Source organism: Talpa occidentalis, unplaced genomic scaffold, assembly GCF_014898055.3.
Source record: "Talpa occidentalis isolate TD23 unplaced genomic scaffold, MPIMG_talOcc4v2.1 talOcc4.16, whole genome shotgun sequence".
NCBI classification, from domain to species: domain Eukaryota; kingdom Metazoa; phylum Chordata; class Mammalia; order Eulipotyphla; family Talpidae; genus Talpa; species Talpa occidentalis.
In genome coordinates this window covers 50,857,597-50,879,525 of record NW_023601653.1, presented here as the reverse complement: position 1 = coordinate 50,879,525, position 21,929 = coordinate 50,857,597, and the positions used below count along the sequence as shown (strand labels likewise).

The 21,929-nt window shown below is 41.4% G+C and overlaps 1 protein-coding gene across 2 annotated transcripts in view; it reads right to left on the bottom strand.

The window, feature by feature from the left end:
* ITPR2 (inositol 1,4,5-trisphosphate receptor type 2) overlaps positions 1–21,929 on the bottom strand; it is a 450,075-nt gene that overhangs the window by 277,222 nt on the left and 150,924 nt on the right. For both annotated transcript variants that reach the window (XM_037514200.2, XM_054696343.1), the window contains exons 21-22: positions 21,014–21,164; positions 2,201–2,394 (exon numbers count right to left, since the gene is read on the bottom strand). In XM_037514200.2, the coding sequence (XP_037370097.1) occupies positions 2,201–2,394; positions 21,014–21,164 (345 nt within the window). The remainder of the gene's footprint in view (positions 1–2,200; positions 2,395–21,013; positions 21,165–21,929) is intronic.

The following is a 21,929-nucleotide window of genomic DNA, read 5'->3' as shown; positions in this document are numbered from 1 at the left end:
CTGAATCTAGTTAATGGGGATTTTCAAAGCAGGAGCCCGATCGTGGGCAACAAGCACTAACAAAGGACCATTGGGTTTGTTCTTGGCAGATCTAGAGTACAAAATGTAAGGTTCTTTATTGAATACATGTAAAAAAAATTAATAAAACCTGAATTCATAAGACACTTACAAACTTTCAGTTGAAGATTAGTACTCAGAGAATTCTATTTTAGCAATATAATCAAAACACAAACTTTCACACTCTAATATAGTTAATTGTGAAAAATAAATGAGATGGGGGGAGAAGAAGGAAAGGGAAGAACAAAAATGAAGGCAGAGAAATAAAGAGAGGACTGGAAAGAGACGGAGAGAATGAGAGAAAGAGAAATAAAAGGGATAAATTGGCACCATCCTAGTAGAAAGCCATGTGGAGATTCTGCAAAAAGTAAACCCAGAAATTCCCTATGACCCAGTTATCCTATTTCTGGGTATTTACCAAAGAAAGAAAAACATCATTTCAAAGAGATATATGCACCCCCTGTTCATCAAAGGATTAGTCACAATAGCCAAGCACTGTAAACTACCTGGGTGCCCATGGACACACGACTGGGTAAAGATGTCATATAAATACACGATAGAATAATCCTCAGCTACAAAAAAAGATGGAGTCCCGCCATTGCAACAACAAAGAAGAACCTAGACAAGAATGATGCTCCGTGACATAAGTTAGAAGGAAAAAGACACTGCAGGATTTCACTCGTGTAGTATAGACAAAAAACAAACAGATAAATGTAATTAAACTTTTTAAAAAAGATGTATTTATTTACGCATAAAAGAACTGGAGTACAGGCCAGAGGTGTGGAGAGTGAGAGGATTCACCAGAGACAGAGTGGGGAACAGAACAAGCAGACTTACTGAAATACACTGCTGAGGGGAGCAGCGGGTGAGACAGAAGAGGTCTGCTCAGGAGAAGAACAAGCATCAGGAACACCAACTCAGTGACTCAGGCCCAGACACAGAGGAACAAAGAGCAGTGTGAGAACAGAGGTTCAATAAGAAAGACCCAAAGAGCCCCAGAGGGGTAGCAAAAATGAACCAGCCCTCAACTGCTGCTACTGTTTTCCCACCACCATTTTTCAGCAGTTCGAGATGGTTCTTTCATCTGTGGGCTAAAAGGAGGTCCCATATTTTAGAAGTTGTCCCAGGAGTAGGAAGATGCTAAGTTGTGGGCCCATTCAGTCGACAGGGCAGGTGACCACTTCCTTTCTTAGTTTAAGGAAAACACAGTGAGCTCCTGGGGTCATGTTCATGGTGGTGGCTGGACTGCTGATACTTCTCAGGACTCAGCCTTTTGAAGTCCTGGGGGAACTGTGAATCCTTTTATAACTCTAATCGAATTACTTAAAAAAATGTTAGGCTACCAACCCACCCCTGGCAGCTCAGGCTACATGAAATGACAATGAAAGGCTTAGTTAACTGCCTCCAGAATCTTAATAGATCGTTGAAAACTCCAGGCTCTGTTCTACAAATCTGGAATAAGTGCTATAATTAAAGTATCTTAAAACTACTTTCTGTAATTTTAAAAAATGCTAGGAATCCATAGTTACAGTAATGGGATATTTCTTCACTAAACCAGCAGGCATAAAACAATAATTTATCTCTTTTAAATTCATAGAGCTAGGTATCAGACTAGGTTAATTTTAAAATGTATGTATTATTCCTAGCCTATTGGAAACAAAAATAAAGATAGCCACTTACAGAAAACACTGAAGCCAATTATTAATGTTCTTATTATAATAAAATCTTATTTGAGTTTCTGCCACAATCACGAAGTCATATGTCCAGTTCAATTAAAAATAGGAAAAGAATTGGAATCGAATCATCAGTTTTGCCTCTTGACATCATTCTTAAATGAAGTACAGTTAGCCAGGGTCAAGGCTAAATTGAAAAAAATTCATGTGAGATTTTGTCAACCTCAAAGCACTCCACATCTGTGGATATCATCCAAGGATGGATGGGAATGACTGAATGGGAATGAAGAAGTATAATTAATTGATTAAATGGTGAGATTTCTTACTAAGCTTGTCATTCACTTAGAAGAATTAAAATAAGATCAACAGCATTCCAGAATATTAACACAGTAATTTGGAATAAGAAACAGATGGTGTTAACCCATTGGCACAATGATTATTTGTGACCTGGCTCCCCTTGTGAGACACACCTGTAAAATCTCGATAATCTTCAGCTTGGTGTCCATGACGGTCACATCCTCCTGCTCCACTGGGCTCCCTTGCTTGCTAGGGTGGATGCTGACTGGTACGTCAGGCACACTTATGGGGAAGATGGAGCCTCGGCTGAGCACCATCTGCGTCATCATCTCTCCCACCCCATGGATGGTTCTCATGACGTTGTTTCCTGGCAGGAGAAGAAGACCCTATGTCAACACACACAACACCTGGAGAACGGGCTGGGGGCTCCAGTGGGTCACACCCAGCCTGAAAATGCGAAAAGAAGGAATTAGAGATAGCATCCACACTGCCCTGGCTCCTTCCTCGTGGATGAACTTAAGATACCGCAGATATCTCAAAATATGGACCAAATCTTAAACCTAACAGTGCACTTTTCTTAGAAAATGATTTCAAATTATGGACAGAGGGGTGAGTTGCAGGTAGGTCTGACAGCTTCCCTGTCTGGTCCTTCTGTAAGATAGTCACGCGTTATCACCGGCCACCAACATGCTCTCACTGTTATAATAATGCAAGAGAAAGGCTATTCATGTCTACAATAAAGTGAGTTGCTAGCGAGGATGTAACAATCACATGAAAACAATGAGTGACTAGTGTCCTAATCCTGTCCTCAAGGCAAGGCTTTCACTTTGCTTGGTAATACTTCGGAACAGAGATTGTGAGGAAGATTTACACAAATTCATCTTAAGAAAAAAAGGTGTCATCTGGAGAAGTAGCAAGTATTAGCCAGTACACTTACCATGCCTTCATCCAACTTGAAGAGAAAACCATGATTCAGAAGCCACACAAAACACAATTATGTTTGAGGTAATTACAGGAACAAATTAGTGCCGAATATGACTCTATTTTCCTCAAACTTTATAGATTTGCCAATTGCTTATATTACTGTACAGTGTGCTTATATTACTGTACAGTACTGTACAGCTTCACTGCTTCACCCTTCCACGTGTGCACATGCCCACTGCCACCCCCACCGAGGCTCCAGGACAGACACCCTATCCCCTTCCCACTTCAGTCCCTCCCTCCTTCCCCTCCATCAGTAACCACTGCATTTTTCACAGTCTAAGAGTTATTTTTGCTGTGCTTTGCCAGTTTGTTTTCTTTGGTTATTTATATTCCAACAGATGAGTGAAATCATCCAGTATCCATCCTTTCTAGCTTTTTTTCACCAAGCACAATCACCTTGAGATCCATCCATTTTGTCCCAAAAGGCAGTTTCATCCTTTTTAATAGCTCAGTACCCCACTGAGGATCTGGTCATAATTTCTCTACCCAGTTGCCTGCCAGTGGGCACTTATGTTGGCTGCATGACTTGCTTATTTACTGTGAGCAGTGCCGCTGGGAATTGGCTTTCATGGATCTTTTCATGCAGAAACACGATCGTTTTGAATGAGGGCTCATTCCCCTTCCTCATCTTCTCTCGGGTTTGGCTTCTTACCAGCCTGCTGAAAAAAGTGCCTGTGTCCTGACTCCTTGCACCAACCAGGAGCAGCTGCACTGAGGTTCTGACACTGTGAGTTAAAAAAAAAAAAATTTACATTCTCCAGCAGAGCTGCTGTCTCTCCCTTCCAAATTCCTGCATCAAGCAACAAGGATTCAAAAGAACAATTGCCTCTTTCCCTTTCAGAATAGTGGTCTTTGCTTCGTGGGTGTTCAGGGAGCTCTGCCTCAAGCAAAGACCGAAGTATCTGGCAGAGGACTGTTCTTTCCCTAAGTGTGTCAGGGCACAGACCAAGAGAAAGGGAAATGGAAATAAGATGGGGTGAGATAAAACACTCAGCCCTAAGTGAAGGATACAAACTGTGGGGCTACCTACAGGGTTGAAAGGCAAACAAGAAAGAAGAGGAAATACTTAAAGGATGATTTAAAAGAATCTGGATGGTCCTGTGCAGACCTCCATGGGAAACCATTATTAATGTAGTGTGAAAGGTGAAATGTCTTTTAAAAATTAATTATCTCATATATATATTATCTCATATATCTCTCATATAATTATCTCATATATATATAATTTGTATATACATCAAAGTGGTGATACTCAAAGAGTACATGTTTGAGTAGATAAGTAACATTTTTTTCTACATTGGCATCTTCCAGGCAGAAATTAACACGGGTATCCATTCTGAGAGTGGAGGACTTTCTGTCATACTGCTCCTCGCATAAGCCAAAACTGTGGGTAAGGAGGGGGGTAAGGAAGAGAAGAGATGAAAGTCTTCTCCATGTCTGGATGAGGTTGAGACAAAGGACTTGAGATAGCTCTATTTTCTATAAGAACAACCTCAAGGCAGAATGCCTCACTGTCTGTAGTTCTCAAACAATTGTGGCCACCAAGTCTTTCCAAATCCTCCCACTGTTAGTTACAAGGCAGGGATGCACATTTGGTTGCTGGGATGGTTTGCTGCTGTCAGTGTCAACTAGTCCATTAATCTGAGTCTGGATTTGAGTATGTAGATGTGTTAGCTTCCAAGAGATGCTTTCTCACCACTAACATAGAACAGGCTTCTCTGTTATTCTTGCCCCCAGTGCATACAGAAACCCTTGGCACCCTCTGTGTCTGCATCTTATTTAGATTTGCATGGAAAATAATCATTTCATCCAAAGATAATTACCCAGAAAGTTAGCCCAGACAATTCATTCCCCCAGATACAGATCCTGTCACCAAGAAATTAAAGCCCAGGACCATAATAATGTGCTCCACATGTTGTCAAGGAAGTGGACGGGCTCACTCCAGCCACACAGCATCCTGAGATGCCCGCCCTGACAATCTCCATGGATGGCCAACTCGGTCTCAAATTAAAACATGCTATATTCTTTGGAGTTGTTTGGGGGGGGGGGGGTGATAAGTGCTTAAACTATAAACTATGGCAGCTTGAAATACCCAAGTCAAATGCCACAAAAATCACAAACCTGCAAGGCTCTTGGTACCCATTTTTCACCAGAAAATTTTCTCATTCTAGACTATTAAGTCAGAGGCAATCAGTTTTCAACACAGAAGAAACTCTACCATTTCTCTTTTCAACCATGATGAGTTAATACTACTAAAAGTTTTCTGGGACAAGGCTACAGGTTTAAAATATAAATCCTCTTATATACAAATTAAATATGAATTATCTATCACCCAAGAAATTAAACTTTTCTTTTATATTAACCCAGCAGCCAGAATTTGGATTTACACATGAAGTATGTTAAGATCATTTGATAAAGCGAGTGTTATTTTTTGTGAAGTAGAAGAGAGGAAGAAGGAAATGCTTAGGAAACAAAAGCAGACGAACTTCTCAAGTTATCTTATTACATGACCACATATATGTTTTTACTATTCCTAATTCCCTCAAGATAAAAACCCAAAAGCAAGACAAGCATAGTAAATGCCTCCCAGAAATGGTGACCAGAGTCTGGGAACACACTGCTTTGTTTCTCTGAGGCTTCCAGGAGCCAAGCTTCCCTTACTAATTTCGGAGAAGTGACCTGAAAAGCAATAAGGAATCTGCATTAACCCTAAAGCTGAGCTATCCATAATTTAAAGGTTCGTTTCTCTAAAGCCATTCACTGCTGGTGATGACTATGAAGTTCAACAACCATTCGCAGCTCTGTGGATTTACAGGAGTGGGGAAAGCTTTAACAGAATCCTATTTGACTGCAATTTACCTCATGCCCATGAGTGCTTTACTTTATTCAACATATAACCTGTCTATATGTTATATCTATTAGAAATATTTTCTCTTATGAGTACATAAGAATAAAAAAGATCATTTGAATTTTCCAATTGTTTAGATTCCAAATAAACATTTCTGAAACCTTCTTGGCATTTTTAAGAAATAAGAGACATTGGATTCAAAGGGTTCTGTGAGTGCTTACAGCAAATTAATAGTCTGACTTTTAAAGTTACCTCAATGTCTTATAATGAGAGAAGTCAAATAAACCGATAATCCAAAAACCACTTATTTCTCCAAATCATATTTTAATAGTTGGATTTGAAAAAAAAAAATGCCTCTGCTATAATAATTCACTTGAAACAAAATGAAGTTAAAACATAAAGACGTGACTCAGGAAGTTGCCCCACTTGCCATGCCTGCTCAACAGCGCCTTGCAAACCTCTTCTTGCTGGAAAACACCCACGTTCTCGAGAACTGAATCGGCTTTCTATTTGAATGTTCTCTGGAACAGAGCTTCCTCTCAGCAGTTGAGGGTCTGGGTTATAAAAAGAATGTTTTTGTTTGCCAAGAAAACAAAAACTTTAGGGTAGGATCAAAGATTCATGAAGCCTCTGATATCAGCAGAGTAAGAGGCGACAGGGCACAGACCTGGCTTAAATTTAGTGCTTAAGAAGAAAACAGCTGAGCAGGACTCTGGCTACAGTTCAGAGCACAGGTTTTGGGGAGCAGCTGTCCAGCTGACATAGACTGCTCAGTCCCAGGAGAGACCTGGAGGGGAGGAGCTGCTCCTCTAGCCGCTGTTCTTTGACTCAGATGGTCCCTGACTTGCTCCCTGACTTCTGGAGCAAAGTCACCTGCTCAAATAGACCTCTTCCAGGCCCTCTCCGAAGAAAGATGACATCATCCTGCATCCACGTACCTGCTTTCCATTTCAGTCATGGCATTATCACCACCTCACATCCTATTCTATGCATGTTTATTCTACATGCCCCCTCCAATATATGTAAGATCCATGAAGACAGGAATTCTGATTGCTTTACTGCCAACATATGAAGAATGTCTGATACAGGCATTTGGAAAAAGAGAATGGATGAACAAGTGAATTGTGAAAAGTGAAAAGGACATCTTCGTAAGGCTTGTATAAAAAATTAGATCTCATTATATTAAAAATATTCCTCTTACATCCAGGGGAATTTTGGTTTGCTTTCCTTAACATTTTATGAAATATTCTAATTTTTTTCAAAAACTAAATACAATTTTGCATTACTTAGAAACTTATTTATGAAATGCAAAATGAATACATCAGGTACCAATGGGATAAGGGAAGTCATGGAATCAGCCTTTGCCAAGAACAAAGTTTCTTCTATCTGTCTTTCCCTCTTAAATTTGGAGGGAAAGATGCTGGGATTTTTACTCTATTATCTGGTCACAGACAGAGCCTCCTGAGGACACCCCCAGAGTGTGCACAGCCCTGGGGTCTCCTTGGAAATCCCTACAGGTACCATTTCAAGGGTGAATATCATGTTGGTTTTGACTGGACATTTACATGAACTTTTTAAATTGGTGAGTAAGAGAGCTAAGCCTTAATCTGTAATTTTTGAATTTACATTCTTTCTTCTCAGGTATAGAGCCTTTTTTTTCCCCCTACAAGGTGTTTTTCTGTTGGGCTTTTAACGATTTTTGCTTCATCAATTTGGGGATGGATTAAAATTCAAGAATTCTGGTGCCAAAAAATCCAAACTGTGTACTAAAGATATAGGAGCACTGATTAATCACATAACAAGTTTGCTCGCATTATTGTCAAGGGACCTTATGCAAGCAGTTTTATCAGCTCTAACGGGCTGCACACCACTCATGGCATTTTGTTTGTATCACAGCATTTGCATTTAAGGGTGGCTCTTATTCAGCAAATACTTGTGAAGTAGCCTCTGTCCATCTGGCTCTGTACTAGGTACATAGGGAGTGAGGAGCAGTAAAAGAAGTAGATGAATTTACAATGCAGCTGGGAAAACATAAAACATATCCATGAAAAAAACGCTAAAAACAAACACAAAACAGATGAGATAGGAAAAGAATAGCATGGCCAGTACACAAAATTGCTCAGAGAGTTTTTTTTGTTTTTTTTTTTAAGATTTATTTATTTATACAAGAACCGGGGTACAGGCCAGATGTGCGGGAGTGTGAGAGGATTCACCAGAGACAGAGTGGGGAACAGAACAGGCAGACTGACTGAAATACACTGCTGCGGGGACCAGCGGGCGAGGCAGGAGAGGTCTGCTGCACCATGTGGGATTCTCGCCAGCTGGCCGGGATTGAACTGGCACTGCAGAGGCTGCAGACAGCTTCACAGTGGGGCGCTCAGCCACCTGCGCCACCAGGGAGGCCCCTCAGGGAGTTATTTTTAATTTGGAAAAATCTCTTAGGGTGAGGAGAGTGGAGGAATTTCTGCAGCAACTGATCTTGAACTAGGCTTTGAACTGAGTAAAGGGCTTAGAGAAGAGGAGTTGGTCTTCATAAGTAATGTCACCACTCCATGTCAGAATCTTAATCCTACTGCATTCCCATGCTGGGTGAAAATAAAATAATAAGTGCAAAACAGTCATGAAGGACAGAAAGTGCCATGGAATCGTAAGGTATTACTTCAAAATGACAAGAGGGGTGTGTGCCTATGCTCATCACCACTCTCAAGTATGACTCTGCTTCATTACGTCCATCTGAATGGCCATCCCAGAACACGTCACACCACCATAATCCACGCTCAAGGCAGGACCAGCAGCTCCTCTGTGAGGAAAAGTCCCCCAGATGATGGTGGCAAAAGACCACTCGGCGAGCCAAGTAGATCATGTGACACCCAGTTCTTCATTCTAAATAAACATTCATTGAACACAGAACACTGACAACCCACTTACAGACTCCAAGTTTCCAAGTGCTTAGGAGCGGAACAAACCTACAAAAAATGTGTAGCTGTGATAGAGTAATGTTATTCTCCATCTCTTCTTGAATATCAAGTAGACTGCTTAGGAGAAAATTATTCCCATCCCACATGCTCAAGAAGTGTTATTCAGAGGATGAATTGAAAGGCAATTCATATAAAACAGTGTTTGAGTTCTACATCTTATTTTGGATTCCATCACTGTCATATACTGACAGAGTCATTTCACTATTCCAAATCCAGATTTTAAATTTGCAAAACTGATCTTTGAGTCTTAATAGTTGGTAATCCAAGCAACATATGAATTTACATACTAATTTTATAATTGGGAGGTAAGTTAAACACAGTGAGATGCCCGGGTCATAAATGAAAGACTGTGGCAGTTTTGACATGGGTGTGTCAACCACAAAACTAAGTCCAACCTAGAAGCCCCTTCCTGCCCCTTACCAGTCATCCCGACTACACTGCCCTAAATCATCACCACCAGAAAAAAATAAAATAAAATTTTAAAAAAAGCCACTCTTGTGATCTATCACACCACAGGCACACACACCATGGATTATGGACACACTCATATGGATGATTTTAGTTCATCATAAAGAACCCTAGTTAATCACAGTCCCAGTTAATTCCAGTGTCTAGTTAATCACTCAGTGATAAAATACAGAAGGACCTCAATTTCCTTGCTGCTCTGTTGCTGCCTCAGTCAGGTAAGTATTTTTGTCAGTGACTCAGGAAAATCCAGAGATAGCATGTTTCTCAAATAGAGATGAGGAAAGATACCATAAAACAAAGAAGGATAAGTAATATAGTGAATGACTCCATCAAACCCCAAAACTGCAACAATAGGTTGAAAACAAGTGGGTTAAATCAAATTTTATAATGCCCTGCGCCTAGGTCCAAATGAAAACAATTCAGGTGTCAGATGGGGGAATGTAAGGTCCTAGAGCACAAGTTAAAACTTCAATCAGTCATGTTCAAGGTCGATAGGAATCAATACTATGCATCATTACCAAAAACATCTTCATTTCATTACAGAAGCAAGTATTTAGCATGAATGTGGAAGTAACAGCCCTTGTGTCTGTGTTGGTCAAACCAGTGGTTGGGTACATTTGGTCATCTGCTAAAGGATAACTGCAGATGAGCAGAGAGAGAAGACATGCAGAAGATAGCAGGTACTTTTCAAACATGGAAAGAGCTGATGGATGGAAGTGACATCAGACAGCAATACATCTGCAAGGAACAGCAGGGCTGCTTGCTGGGAGTTAGAGGAAGTATATTTAGGATCACCTAAGAAATAAGAAAGAGCTGCCTTGCAGCAATAAAATCGTAGTCACATAAGTGTTCAAAGAGCACCTTGATTACTATTTGTAATGGGTGTTACATGGAGATCTGGAGTTAATCTACCACATATGTGATTTCTGCAGTTCCTTTCTATGTTAACATTCTATAAATCTGCTTGGCTTCTTTAGTTGATCATTGGTAGAAACTCTTTATGAGAAACTGAAAAAACAGGGAAACTAACCTAGTATATTAACCTTGAGGCATCAGGTTCTGAGGCTCAAACAATATGTATAATTAGAGGAAATGGAATTAAGAGAAAGTGGAGACATCCTGTAGACATTACCACTATTTGTGTGTTGACGCTGGGTACTGATTCTGTGCTGTTACCTCAGCATAGCTCTTCCTGCTGCCAGAAACCATTCATATCAGTGCTGGGTGACATGAAAGTTTGAGTCACTTTGTAATGTAAAGAACAAGAACTGGGTCTCCCCTGGTGGCACAGGCAGTTAAGCACAGCGTTGTGAAGCTGTCCACAGTCTCTGCAGCACCGGTTCAATCCCGGCCACCGGTAAGCGTCCCACATGGCGCAGCGGACCTCTCCTGTCTCGCCCGCTGCTCCCCTCAGCAGTGTATTTCCTCAGTCTGCCTGTTCTGTTCCCTACTCTGTCTCTGGTGAATTCTCTCACCCTCCTGTGCATCTGGCCTGTACCCCAGTTCTTGTATAAATAAATAAATCTTAAAAAAAAAAAAAAAGAACAAGAACTGACTCCACATTGAACTGTGGAAGGTCCTCCACCCACCATGTGATTGGTGCCTTTGGAAAATCCAAACCCCCAAAATAGAAAATGTATTTGGTTCTTATCTATACCTAATCCAGAATCAGTCTTCTGCCTCTGTTGAGTCAAATTAATGGCAAAATACAACATACATAAATTTATATATTATAAATTAATGGGAGTAACCTCTGACCTAGAAAACTATAAGGAAGTTAGACTTATTGTGTGACTCTGTACACTATGCAAATTATGCATCTATCATGCCCATACATCTTTCTGAAATGTATTAATGTACACAGTTAACAGATGAATATTTGAATCATATTAAGTTGGTGCATAAGAGATCACTGAAAAGTGTAACAGTAATTATTAAAATTGCTAAAATGCAACTGTAGGAATAAAATATGAGTAAGTGTATTACAATGAACTAACACCTGTCATCACCCATTCACTGGAAGTTTGGAAAGTCAAACTAAAAGTTCATAAGGAACAAAAACAAAGCAATCATATGTTTGGAATATTGTGGTCTAGGAAATATATTTACCATTCAAATACATACATGTTTATATAACACATAACATATATACATTAAATGCATTCCACTCAATAGATTATTGAAAGCCAAGTATACATAGAATCATATATGAGGCAAGATACTAGCCAGTTATAAAACCAGAAATAGGCTCTTTTTTCATCCTTTTTCTCTCCACTTTGGTTCTCTCAATCAGTAAACCTTAATTTTTGTTATTAGACTATCTATTAATAGGTAATAACCCTAAATGCCAGAGAGACTTTTTCAAGTTTACTAGAAAAAAAAAAGACTTATTAAAATATTTACAAATTAAATAGTTTTTATTTAATTTTGAGAGGCACAATACAGATTTGGTCCTTAAGTATTTCTGTCTTTCAAATACTTGCATATTTGTGTCTTACATACATTCATCCTAATGATAAACCATCTATGAATGCACAGCAAGAATGTGTTGAAGAGGATACAATTGTTCACTATTACTGTGAAATAGCAAGAGGCAGAGCAGGAAACATCTAAAGCAGACTACAAAGACCTTGGGGACAAACTTAAGGCACTGGGCTATCATCCTTCTTAGATGGAAAGATCTAGTAAAAAAGGGAGAGTGTGTGGGCAAGAAGGAGCCTTTTGTGGAAACATGCAGAAAAAGCCAAAACAGATTCGAGAAGGCCATCCCAATCCCCTGGCAGTAAGTGAAGATCAACTCAGCAGGTATCTTCAAGAGCGGAGTGAGTGGTAAGACTCATGGGGGTTGAAACTATTTCTGAAACCAAACAACACTCATGAAGAATCTTGGTTTAAAAAACACTGTTTAGGGGCCTCCCAGGTGGCGCAGCGGTTGAGCGCTGGGTTCCGAAGCTGCCCACAGCCTCTGCAGAGCCGGTTCGATCCCCGGCTGCTCCCCGGCCACTGGAGGAGGGTCCCACATGGCGCGCAGACCTCTCCTGCCACCCACTGCTCCCCTCAGCAGTGTACTTCGGTCCTTCTGCTTGTTCTGCTCCCAGCTCTGGCTCTGGTGAATTTGTTAGGGGAAAATGATGTCCTAAGTTAATCCCATACAGGCTTTGTGGACCCCACCCCCACTCCAGACTAAAGCCATCAAAACTCTGGGAAAGACAAATCCCATCACCACCAAGGGAGGGTGGCTGGGACCTGAGGGTGGAGTTGGGCAGCCAGGTTAGATATAAAAAACCAAACACGTGGGCCTTGGGCCCTCTCTGGCTCGCGATCGCTCGCCTCCTGGCTTCACCGCTCCTGGCTGGCGGCCAACTCTGAGAGCGCCATTTTGGAATTCCTGATCGGCGGATTGGGTAGGACGCATTTAAAACTTTGTCTCCCACTTTTCTCCCAAAGCTGTACATTTCCTCATTTCCCCTTCCCTTGTAAATAAACCTTTTATTAACCTTTCACGTGTGCCTGCAGTAGAGCATTGATAAGTCCTTTTAAGCGCGTGGGTGAGGACCCACAGTCAGGCACCCTGTTTTGTATCGGGGTTGCTCTACAACAAATTCTCTCACCCTCCCACGCTCTGACTGTACCTAGTGCTTGTAGCTTGTATAAATCAATCAATCAATCAAAAAAAAAAAACAGCACTGTTTCTATCTGACCTATAAAATCACTTGAAGCTAAATCAAAGCTCTTTAGCAAAGACCTACTGGTTTGGACTAAACTTTTTGAGATTCTTGGAAGAAGTGGAAAGCAGATCTTTGCAGCTGAGGAAGTCATCTATCTAGAAGACAAGCTGGGAGGAGCAGAAAGAATATCAAGTGTCGGGCTGTAGGTTTTTTAGAGAAGAGAAAAAGAAAAAAACCTGAATTCAAAAATTCACCAGGGCCTCCCTTGGTGGTACAAGGGGTTAAGTCTCAGCACTATAAAGCAATCTGCAGCTACTGCAGCACGAGTTGGATCCCTAGCCAGGGAGCTAAGCCACACTGCACAGCAGACCTCTCCTGCCTGGCTGCTGTTCCCCTCAGCAGGGTATTTCAGGAGATCTGCTCCCCACTCTGTCTGGTGAATCCTTTCCTCCTTCCCTCCCACCCCCCACCCCTCTGGCCTACACCCCAGCTCTTGTATGTATAATAGGTTGTTTTATTTTTTTTAAAGTTAGCTCAGCAAGATCCAAGTTGTATGGTCTTGGGCAAAGTACTTAACCAATCCAAGAGCCACTGTCCTGGACAAAAGAATCTCCTAGCTCTTTGAATCATCATAAGAATTAAATATTCATATATGCAAAAGATAGACAGAGGAGCTAGATGTTGACTGTAAATAACAGACACTCTCACATAGTAATCCTTTACCAAATGTGGCCTGGCTACCTGGTAGAAACTCACACTTAAGCAAATATACTACATAGCTATTCTCCACCTATTTCTATATGTGCACTGATTTTAAAAGGAAGATGATCTAAATCAGATCATGTGTTTGAGACCTGCATGGTATAGAAAGAAAAGATTAAGCCCAAAGGAGCAGGGGCAAGTCCTCTTAGGAACCATTGGTAACTAGAAGAAAACCCAATCTTTCCACACATATTTTTTCTAAAATTCGTAAAACTTTTAAGCAGAAAAAAAATTAAGAGCTATTAAAAGCTATTCTATATTTAGTGAGAAGGGACTCAGGTGCACTTGGCAGGGCATAAAGCTGGCTGGCAGGGCAGACTTGCAGAAGTCTCCCTCCCCATCTGCAGGGAAGGGTACCTGGTGCCAGGTGATTCTGGGCCATTTGGAAGTAGGTGACGTCTACGGAACTTTTCATATCTAGAATTTTGTCCTGCTTTTAAATGTTTTAAAGCCATTTTTACCTTTTTCCCCCAATCTGTATTTCCTGTGAGATCTCAATCTTGACTATTTTTCTTTCCTAATAGATATTTTCCCCCTGATTAAGGAAATTACAGGAAATAAAAATCACTATACATTCTACTGATTTGAGATTGGTGAAATAATGTTAATATTTTGGTATCCATTAAATAAATTCATCTTGCATTATTTTAACTGACATGAGGACTATATCCGAGAATGTTTCTATAAATTGCATTTCTACTTAATAGGATCTGGACATTTTCCTTTATCATTATTCTTTCAAGTATGGCTTTTCATTCGCAGTAGACAAACACTGTAGGCAAACTTCGAATTTTTACAGTAGAACACACTTCCCATCAGTTTTAACAATCAAGGTATCTTATCAGAAAATCCTGAAGTGGGTGTTGGAAGGCACTGTTCACTCTGCACTTCGGGAATAAGGAACTATTGCCTCAGCTGAAGGGTGCTTCTTGGGGGACATCACTCAAATGCAGCTCCCCTGGGGGCCGACAAGTGTCATGAGAGCTGTCACCTACAAGCTGGAATGCAGTGCCCATTCCAAGGTGTCTATCACCCATGGGGAACCACCACCAAAGGGCATGCCAAGTTCAGACCTGACAGAGGCTCCACTGAGACAGCACCACAACCCTATGTCCAGTCCCCCTTCTTTCCCTTTCACCCCATTGGCGCTGACCCCAAGAGTTTTCCCTGATAAACTTGCCTCACAGAAATGGCTCTCAATGGTCAGCTGCCCAACGAGTAGCAATGAGGATGGGGTTGGGGGGCGTTGCTGTGGTTGTGAGAAAGGTCCGTGGAAGAATGCCAAGGCCCATGACAAGGACACCGTCCTGAGACAGAGCACACACTGGGGACAGGGCCGCCCTGTGTCCCCACTCCAAGTCCAAAGCCTCCTTTGCTGGAAGCAGCTGATCAGGTGGAGAGCAGAAGTGGACAGGAGGGATCAGCACAGGGGAGGCAGGTGAGACGGAGGAACGAGACACGTGGTGGTGGAGGAACGAGACACGTGGTGGAGAGGAGACAGTCCCTTCTGAAGCAAAGGGACATTACAGAGAGCACAGAGGAGTGTGACAGGTAGAAGATAAGGTCATTTAGAGAACTGGAAAGAGGATGATGCTGGGAAAATCAAGTCCAAAATCAAATGACAATCTGTGGCTGTGGTATCTTCCCCATAAGTCATCCTGGCTAACACTTCTGAGCTCTGAACGCCATGGCAAACTTGAATCCTTTAGAGACAGCTGAAAAGAGCTCAGTCATATGAAGGTTCCCTGGAGAGCCCTTAAAATGAAGCTGCCTTGGACTTGAGCTACTTGCTCTCCCATGAATAGTTATTGTACTAAACCTCCTTTGTGTTCTTCCTCATCCCCCACCTCCACCTTCACCCCCTCACAGCCTCAATTCACTCCCAGGTAAGTCAGTCCTTCCTGACTGCTTTCTCCTTTTGGTGGGGAGGGGGCGGGGGAGGTGAGAAACTTGGCATTTTCTTATCAATCAAATTATATTTATTGAGGTCAAGTTGGTTTACATCGTTGTGTTGGGTTTGGGGGTTATAGGTTTAAACTGCTACAGATGTATGTTTTCACACCTCGCCCACCACCAGTGCCTCAGCAGTCCTCTACCATGTCCCGTTGGGCTCCCACCCTCCCCCACTGACACCCCACCACCTCCCTTTCTGGATGCCTCCATTTTGTGAACACATGCCAAGGGTCTGTTATTGGTTTGGTTTGTCTGGCCCTTTGTTTTGTTTCTCTGTATTCCACATATAAGTGAGAACACCTGATACATGATATTTAGCATGAAGCAAGGTTTCTGGTTTCAAGACATTCTAGCTGTGCCTTTATAGAGAGCAATCACGGCTATTAACCAGAAGATATGCTTCACGGGTATTTGTTAAAAGAACGTCTCGTAACACACACTAAAAAGAACACCATCCGGTGAGTGAGTGAGAATCCCATACTGATCTTCAAAGAATCAGTTTCAAAACGAAAGAGATGGTAAAGATCACATTTACACTAACGTTCTAATTTTATAGAGGAAGAAACTGTTTTCTGGCAGATGTTTTGCCTGCAAATATTTCATTCCTTTCCCACCCATAAAACAACATTAAACAATGTTTCTGCCCAACCTCCCATCTCAATTTCCCTTCTTCTTTTTAAAAGCAACTCTGCTGCCAGAAAAAGCTTCGTAAGGTGGAGTACATGAAGTTTCCGACATGACAAAAAAAAAAGTTAAACTGCAGAAGCAGCTGGCTCTCCGCACCAGATGGAGAGTTGGCTCATACTCTCCTCCACAGATCTCCCAGGGCGAAGGGACCCCTGCACGTGTGTGCCTCAGCAGTATATGCATATATACACACATGCACCCACGTGTCTCAGCACCGCTCTCTGCTCTCTCCCCTCCCCTGGAATGGGCCCACCAGGCCACAAGTCACCCCATGCAGCTCAACGCTTTTAGAGCAAGAGGAAAATTTCAGGCTGCTGAAGTCACCTGTATCTTAAATATCAAAAGTACTTCAGCTCCAAACCTGAAACCTCAAGGGAAAAGAAATTCTAAAAGTAAATGAAATAATTTACAAAAAGAAAATTTTTAACAGGCTTCCCATTTTCAACATGACAATCTAGAGGCTAACAAAAGAGGTTACCTGGTTATGACCTGAGGACAAGTGCACATTTCAGGATCTGACCATGCAAACTCCCAAGAATGTGGAGTGGTGGAAAAGCACAACAGGTAAAGGAGGGTTGCTTTTTGGCAGTTTTCTGACATACTGATTTTTTAAATTGCAGTGAGTTGGAGGGAGTTAGCAATGGGAGGGATAGGAAAAGACATGATAATGGTGGCCTGGACACCTTCACCAAGCCTAAATTTTACTCAGTGATTGAGACTTCATTGCTCCATGTTTAAATGTGAACTCCATTTCCCCTCAAATAGCAGAGAGGTAAGAGGAAACATACTGAGAGGAGAACTGAAGAGCAAACTAGACTCCAGCCATTTCCATTACACTGTCAGCTCCTCACTGCTGGGGTGGAGACAGTCCTTGCTCCCACTACTCAGAGGAAGTATGTCATGCTGCTCAGTACAAGAATGTGCAAGTAGGATTCAAGTGTGTCCCCCATCATTTAGATGGCTGTCTAGTAGAACAAAACATACCCTCCCTATTATAAAAAATGTTCTTTATCATTAGTATAAACCCTTGGTTTGGATACCCTTCAACAAGCATAAAGAGAAAAAATTTATCTATTTTTCAATGCAATGAGCTTCTGACTATATATTGGATATATCCTGTGCATGCATTTGCTTGTAACTTCTAAACACCACAAAGAGCCTGACTTGACATAATCCTTCCACCCAAAAGATCAATTACACTGAACAGTGCCTGTGTGCTTTAAGTCGCTGAGAGCAAATGATAGGTATTAGGCGAGGAAATTGACTCAACAACATAGCCTGCTGGGAGTGAATACATTTGTTTGAAAACAATATTTCTTTCCTTAAGTGAGTACACAGCCAATAAGAGGCATTAGATTGAGAGTTCTAAAGACTGGAATCTGCTGTTTCACCAGAGCACAAGCCAGCACGCTGGTGTCCCTGGGAGAGAGCCGGAAATTCCCTGAATGGGCCACCTCTGGCACATGCAAGGTGAAAAGCAGCTTCTCCTGGGCCTAGCAAGTTCTGCTCAGCATTCCCACCAGAAGAAAGTTCCTGGGAGGGGGAGTGGCAGGGCCTGAGGATGGAGCTCTGACCCCCCACAGCTCTGGATAAGGCAGCCCACAGTCACCTGGAGGTGGGGGCACCACAAACATCCAGAAGAGAAAACTTGTTACCTGCCACTTTGCAAGCCAGCCATCCCCATTGCTGGGATCTACACCTAGGATTTCCCCCAAAAAACACTGAATGGAAGCTGCTCATGCACCCATTTAAAACAGATGCAAGTGGGGCAGGGACCGAACTAAGCTCCAGGAACCTATAGCCTTTGCCATTCACACGGCTCATCTTCCAACTCCCCAGGGTCTGACCTGCCAAACCTCAGGGAATGGGTCTCTCTGAATGTCCAGCCCCAGCTGGGATGGAATAGAATTCACCAGTAGTGAACAGATCAGAAGGATGAAAACAGACCTTGTGCCATCGCATAAAATTTGCAGACAACACGGATTGAGAAAAGTGTTATCATTTACTTAAAGGCTTACAAAATCTAGCAACAAGGCTTACAAAACTATTTCCTGGGTTGTTTTTTTTTTTTTGTGTGTGTGTGTATGTGTGTGTGTGTTGTACTTTGCAAGCGGTTTTCAATTGAAAAAAAAGTTTCACTAAAATAGAAATTTATAATCCAAACTCTTTGAATAGAAAGGAGCCCCAGTGGAATTATACTGGGGGCTGCCACAGGGAGGCGCTGCCCCAGCCGTGAGCTGTCCCTTAAAACAAATCTTCTTTCCCCAGGTACTTTCCATGATCTGGGATGTGCTCTCTGGCATCAACCTGTTTCCCCCACAACACAAGAAATTTTCCCAGGTGTGACAAGCCTGTCTCCACATTGGGAGAGTCTCGAAATGTGTTCTTTCTTCCTTCTTTTAAGGATTTATAGTTGCTCAGAACTTACGTTAGAAATTTATAGTCTAATGGAACTCAGCTATAATAACATACTTCCTAGTAGAGTTGTAAGTTTGAAGTGTCATCTTACTTCTATAAATCATTTTTCTACTTAGCTAATTATTTAAGTTAACCTCTGCTTTGAAATCCTTTCCAACGTATGGGAAGAGTTGCAAAAATAATACAAAGAACTCATATACTATCCTCTGCCCAGATTTATTAGATCCACATATTCTACCACATCTACTCCTCCCTCACTCTCTTTACATGCCTGCACCTTCCCTGCACTACTTGAGAGTTAGTTTGTTTGAAAGTATTTAATTCATTGTAAAGCATCACGTTACAATTTTCTTCTGTTTCAAGGCTGCTTTTCAGGGAGGAATTTCCATCTACTGATATCTGGATTTTCTGTTCTGTTTTGATCTTCGTTACTTCTTACAGCTGAAGCTGAGGACATGTAAGCATTTCATGAACCAGATTGACAGAAAGAACTGGTTTATGAGATCTTTAGTTCAAGAGCACCCTCTCCTTTAAGCCGTGACAGTTTCTCTAATGCTTGGTTCTCGGTGGAGGGCTATGGGGAGGAGTTATATTTCCTTCAATTATCACTTTGTCACCTGGTATTCAGGATCTGTCATCCTTGCTTCTTTTCTTTTTACCAGCAAGACTCCAAAGGGCGCCTCTCCTTCGCTGTTAACTTTGTTCACTTTGGAAGCATTGCTTTTCCAGGCCTGTTGCTCTAAAGAGGAACTCCCTTCCTCTTTACTGGTTGCTCTTATATACCTGGATTCTCTTTCAGTACTTTCACACTGTCTAAGGATGACTCTCACATAATCCCTTCTTATCTCTTCTAGATGGGTTTTCCCAGAACTGTCCACAAAGGCTTGCAGTGAGCTTATGAGTCAGCTCTACTACAAATGGATGTCACTATTCTATTTACAGTAACTAAAGTCTGTATTGTCTTCTGTCTTCTAGTTCTGCTGAAGATGAGGGACTGATGTCATTTAATTTGCTTCTTATTGATCTAAACAGATATTCTGGATGATGCAGAAGGAGCTGAGATTTAGGAGGCAGCAGTTCATTACTTCAGCTACCTGGGAGTGCCTAATTTATCATTTTTAACCAGGTATTTATTTCTTTCTTCTATCTAAAATTAGGTTTCTCATTGAACTTTCTTCATCCTGTAGTGGATACACTGTCCTCCATCCATGTCCTTCCTTAAAGCTGATCCCCAATTCCTGGGCATGAGGACAACCAACTTCTCATAGCTGTGCCTCATCACAATAACCCCTGGCTAGTGACCCCCGACTGCTTTACCCAAACCTACACACCCCTCCATGAAGAAGCCAGAGTCAACAGAAGGCTGATACAATGGTGCAAAGCTTAGCTCCCAGGCCTTCATTTCTGACAAGTACAGAGGGCCATCCTAGCCCCTGAACTCCCTGATGGTCAGCTGGGGTCTCCCCTGTAACTGCATCATAGATCAGCTTCTCTGTCTGTTCACTCCTACCCTCCTCATTTCCTTACAGATGCAAATCCTAAATGCATTCTCAATACACCTGCTGCGAGCAATCATCTACTGTTTTCAGGACGTCAAAAATTATTTTATTTTGTTATGAGACAGACATTGTTTTAAGTACTTGGAATGTTTTGTTTATATCCACTTAATTCTCATAAGGAAACTGAACAAAATATTATTATCATCTTCATATCTCAGATGAGAAAAAAAACTTAGAGTGAAGATAAACACCATGACTAACAACAAAGGGTAAGGGCAGGAATTGCAAACGGCAGAGGCAAAAGCCCATTCCCACTGGATTTGCATTCACTACTTCTCCTGTGATGACCCTGAGTGCACCCATTCTTTGCATTTTTCTCTCCCCTGCTATGAGGCATAATCAGCATGACACCTACAAGGGTGATCATAAATATCCAAAGTATTAATTTTTCAGCACATTAAATTTTCACTAATGGATTGGCTCTTATGTTATTCTCAAGATGAGCTTGATCTCATAAAATTACCTTTCTAAGCTTTAGTGTTAAAAACAGGGAAGTAAGTTTGAAAACCCAGCCTGTCATATCACTCAATCTTGGCACAGGATTACTTTCTGTTTGTGACATTTATTAGCAAGTACGCATTAACAACCACTTCTCTGTAGACTTGTTTTTATCTCATCTTCACATAATACCAAACCAACTATAACTTTTCTCAAGTCTTACCTCCATCTTGAAATTTGCTTAATCTTTCAAAATACGATGACATGGGGGTCTGTACAATATCTAGGATAGCCAGAAGTGTCCTTGTTAGCCTTAAGAGTTCACTGAAACTGTAAAATCCAAAGTATATAAGATTTCGAGCCAAGTGGACCACCTTAAAAAGGAAGGGGAAAAGGTGGGGCAGAATAGAAAAGCATTAGGAACAGAAATACTTTTTATTATCTAAATTAGTTATTATTCCTCAACTCTGTAATCCTTTAATACGTAAGAATTAAAATACCTGCAAAAGCAACCACTTTAGAACTCTGATTTGTACAAGTTTAGAATAATATCCAAGGTCATCAAATGCATCCAAGGTCCCTAGGGCAAGAGGATGAGGTATGTCTCCTCCTGTCGTTTGATCTAGGGGGAGCCAGGTGCTATCCACTAAGGACGCTCACCCAGGCAGCCTATAGAAAGTTCAATGTGACAAGAAGGGGAGGTATTTGGTCAACAGCCAGCAAGGAAACATGGCCACCAACGACCACGTGAATAGTGAGCCTGAAACACTGTTCACCCCAGATAGCTGCAACCCAAGTCAGCATTTAATTACAACCTGACGAAAACAGTGAACCAGCACCATCTAACTAAGTACTTCCAGATTCCTGACCCCTAGGTGTGAGACACTGTTTGTTGCTTTAGGTTGCTACCTTTGGGGGCAAATGTTATACAACAGCAGGTAGCTACACACCAGCTATCAAGTAATATCTCCTCTAGTTTTGTCCCTATATCCTCAAAATGGTAAATGGAGATATTTAAATTCAATCTAATAAGGCTAAAAATATCACCTTCGGGGAAATGAAAAAAATGTATTCAAATATATTATAAAATATGCAAAGCTATATTTGTCCACTAAATGCAATAAAGCTAACACAAATAA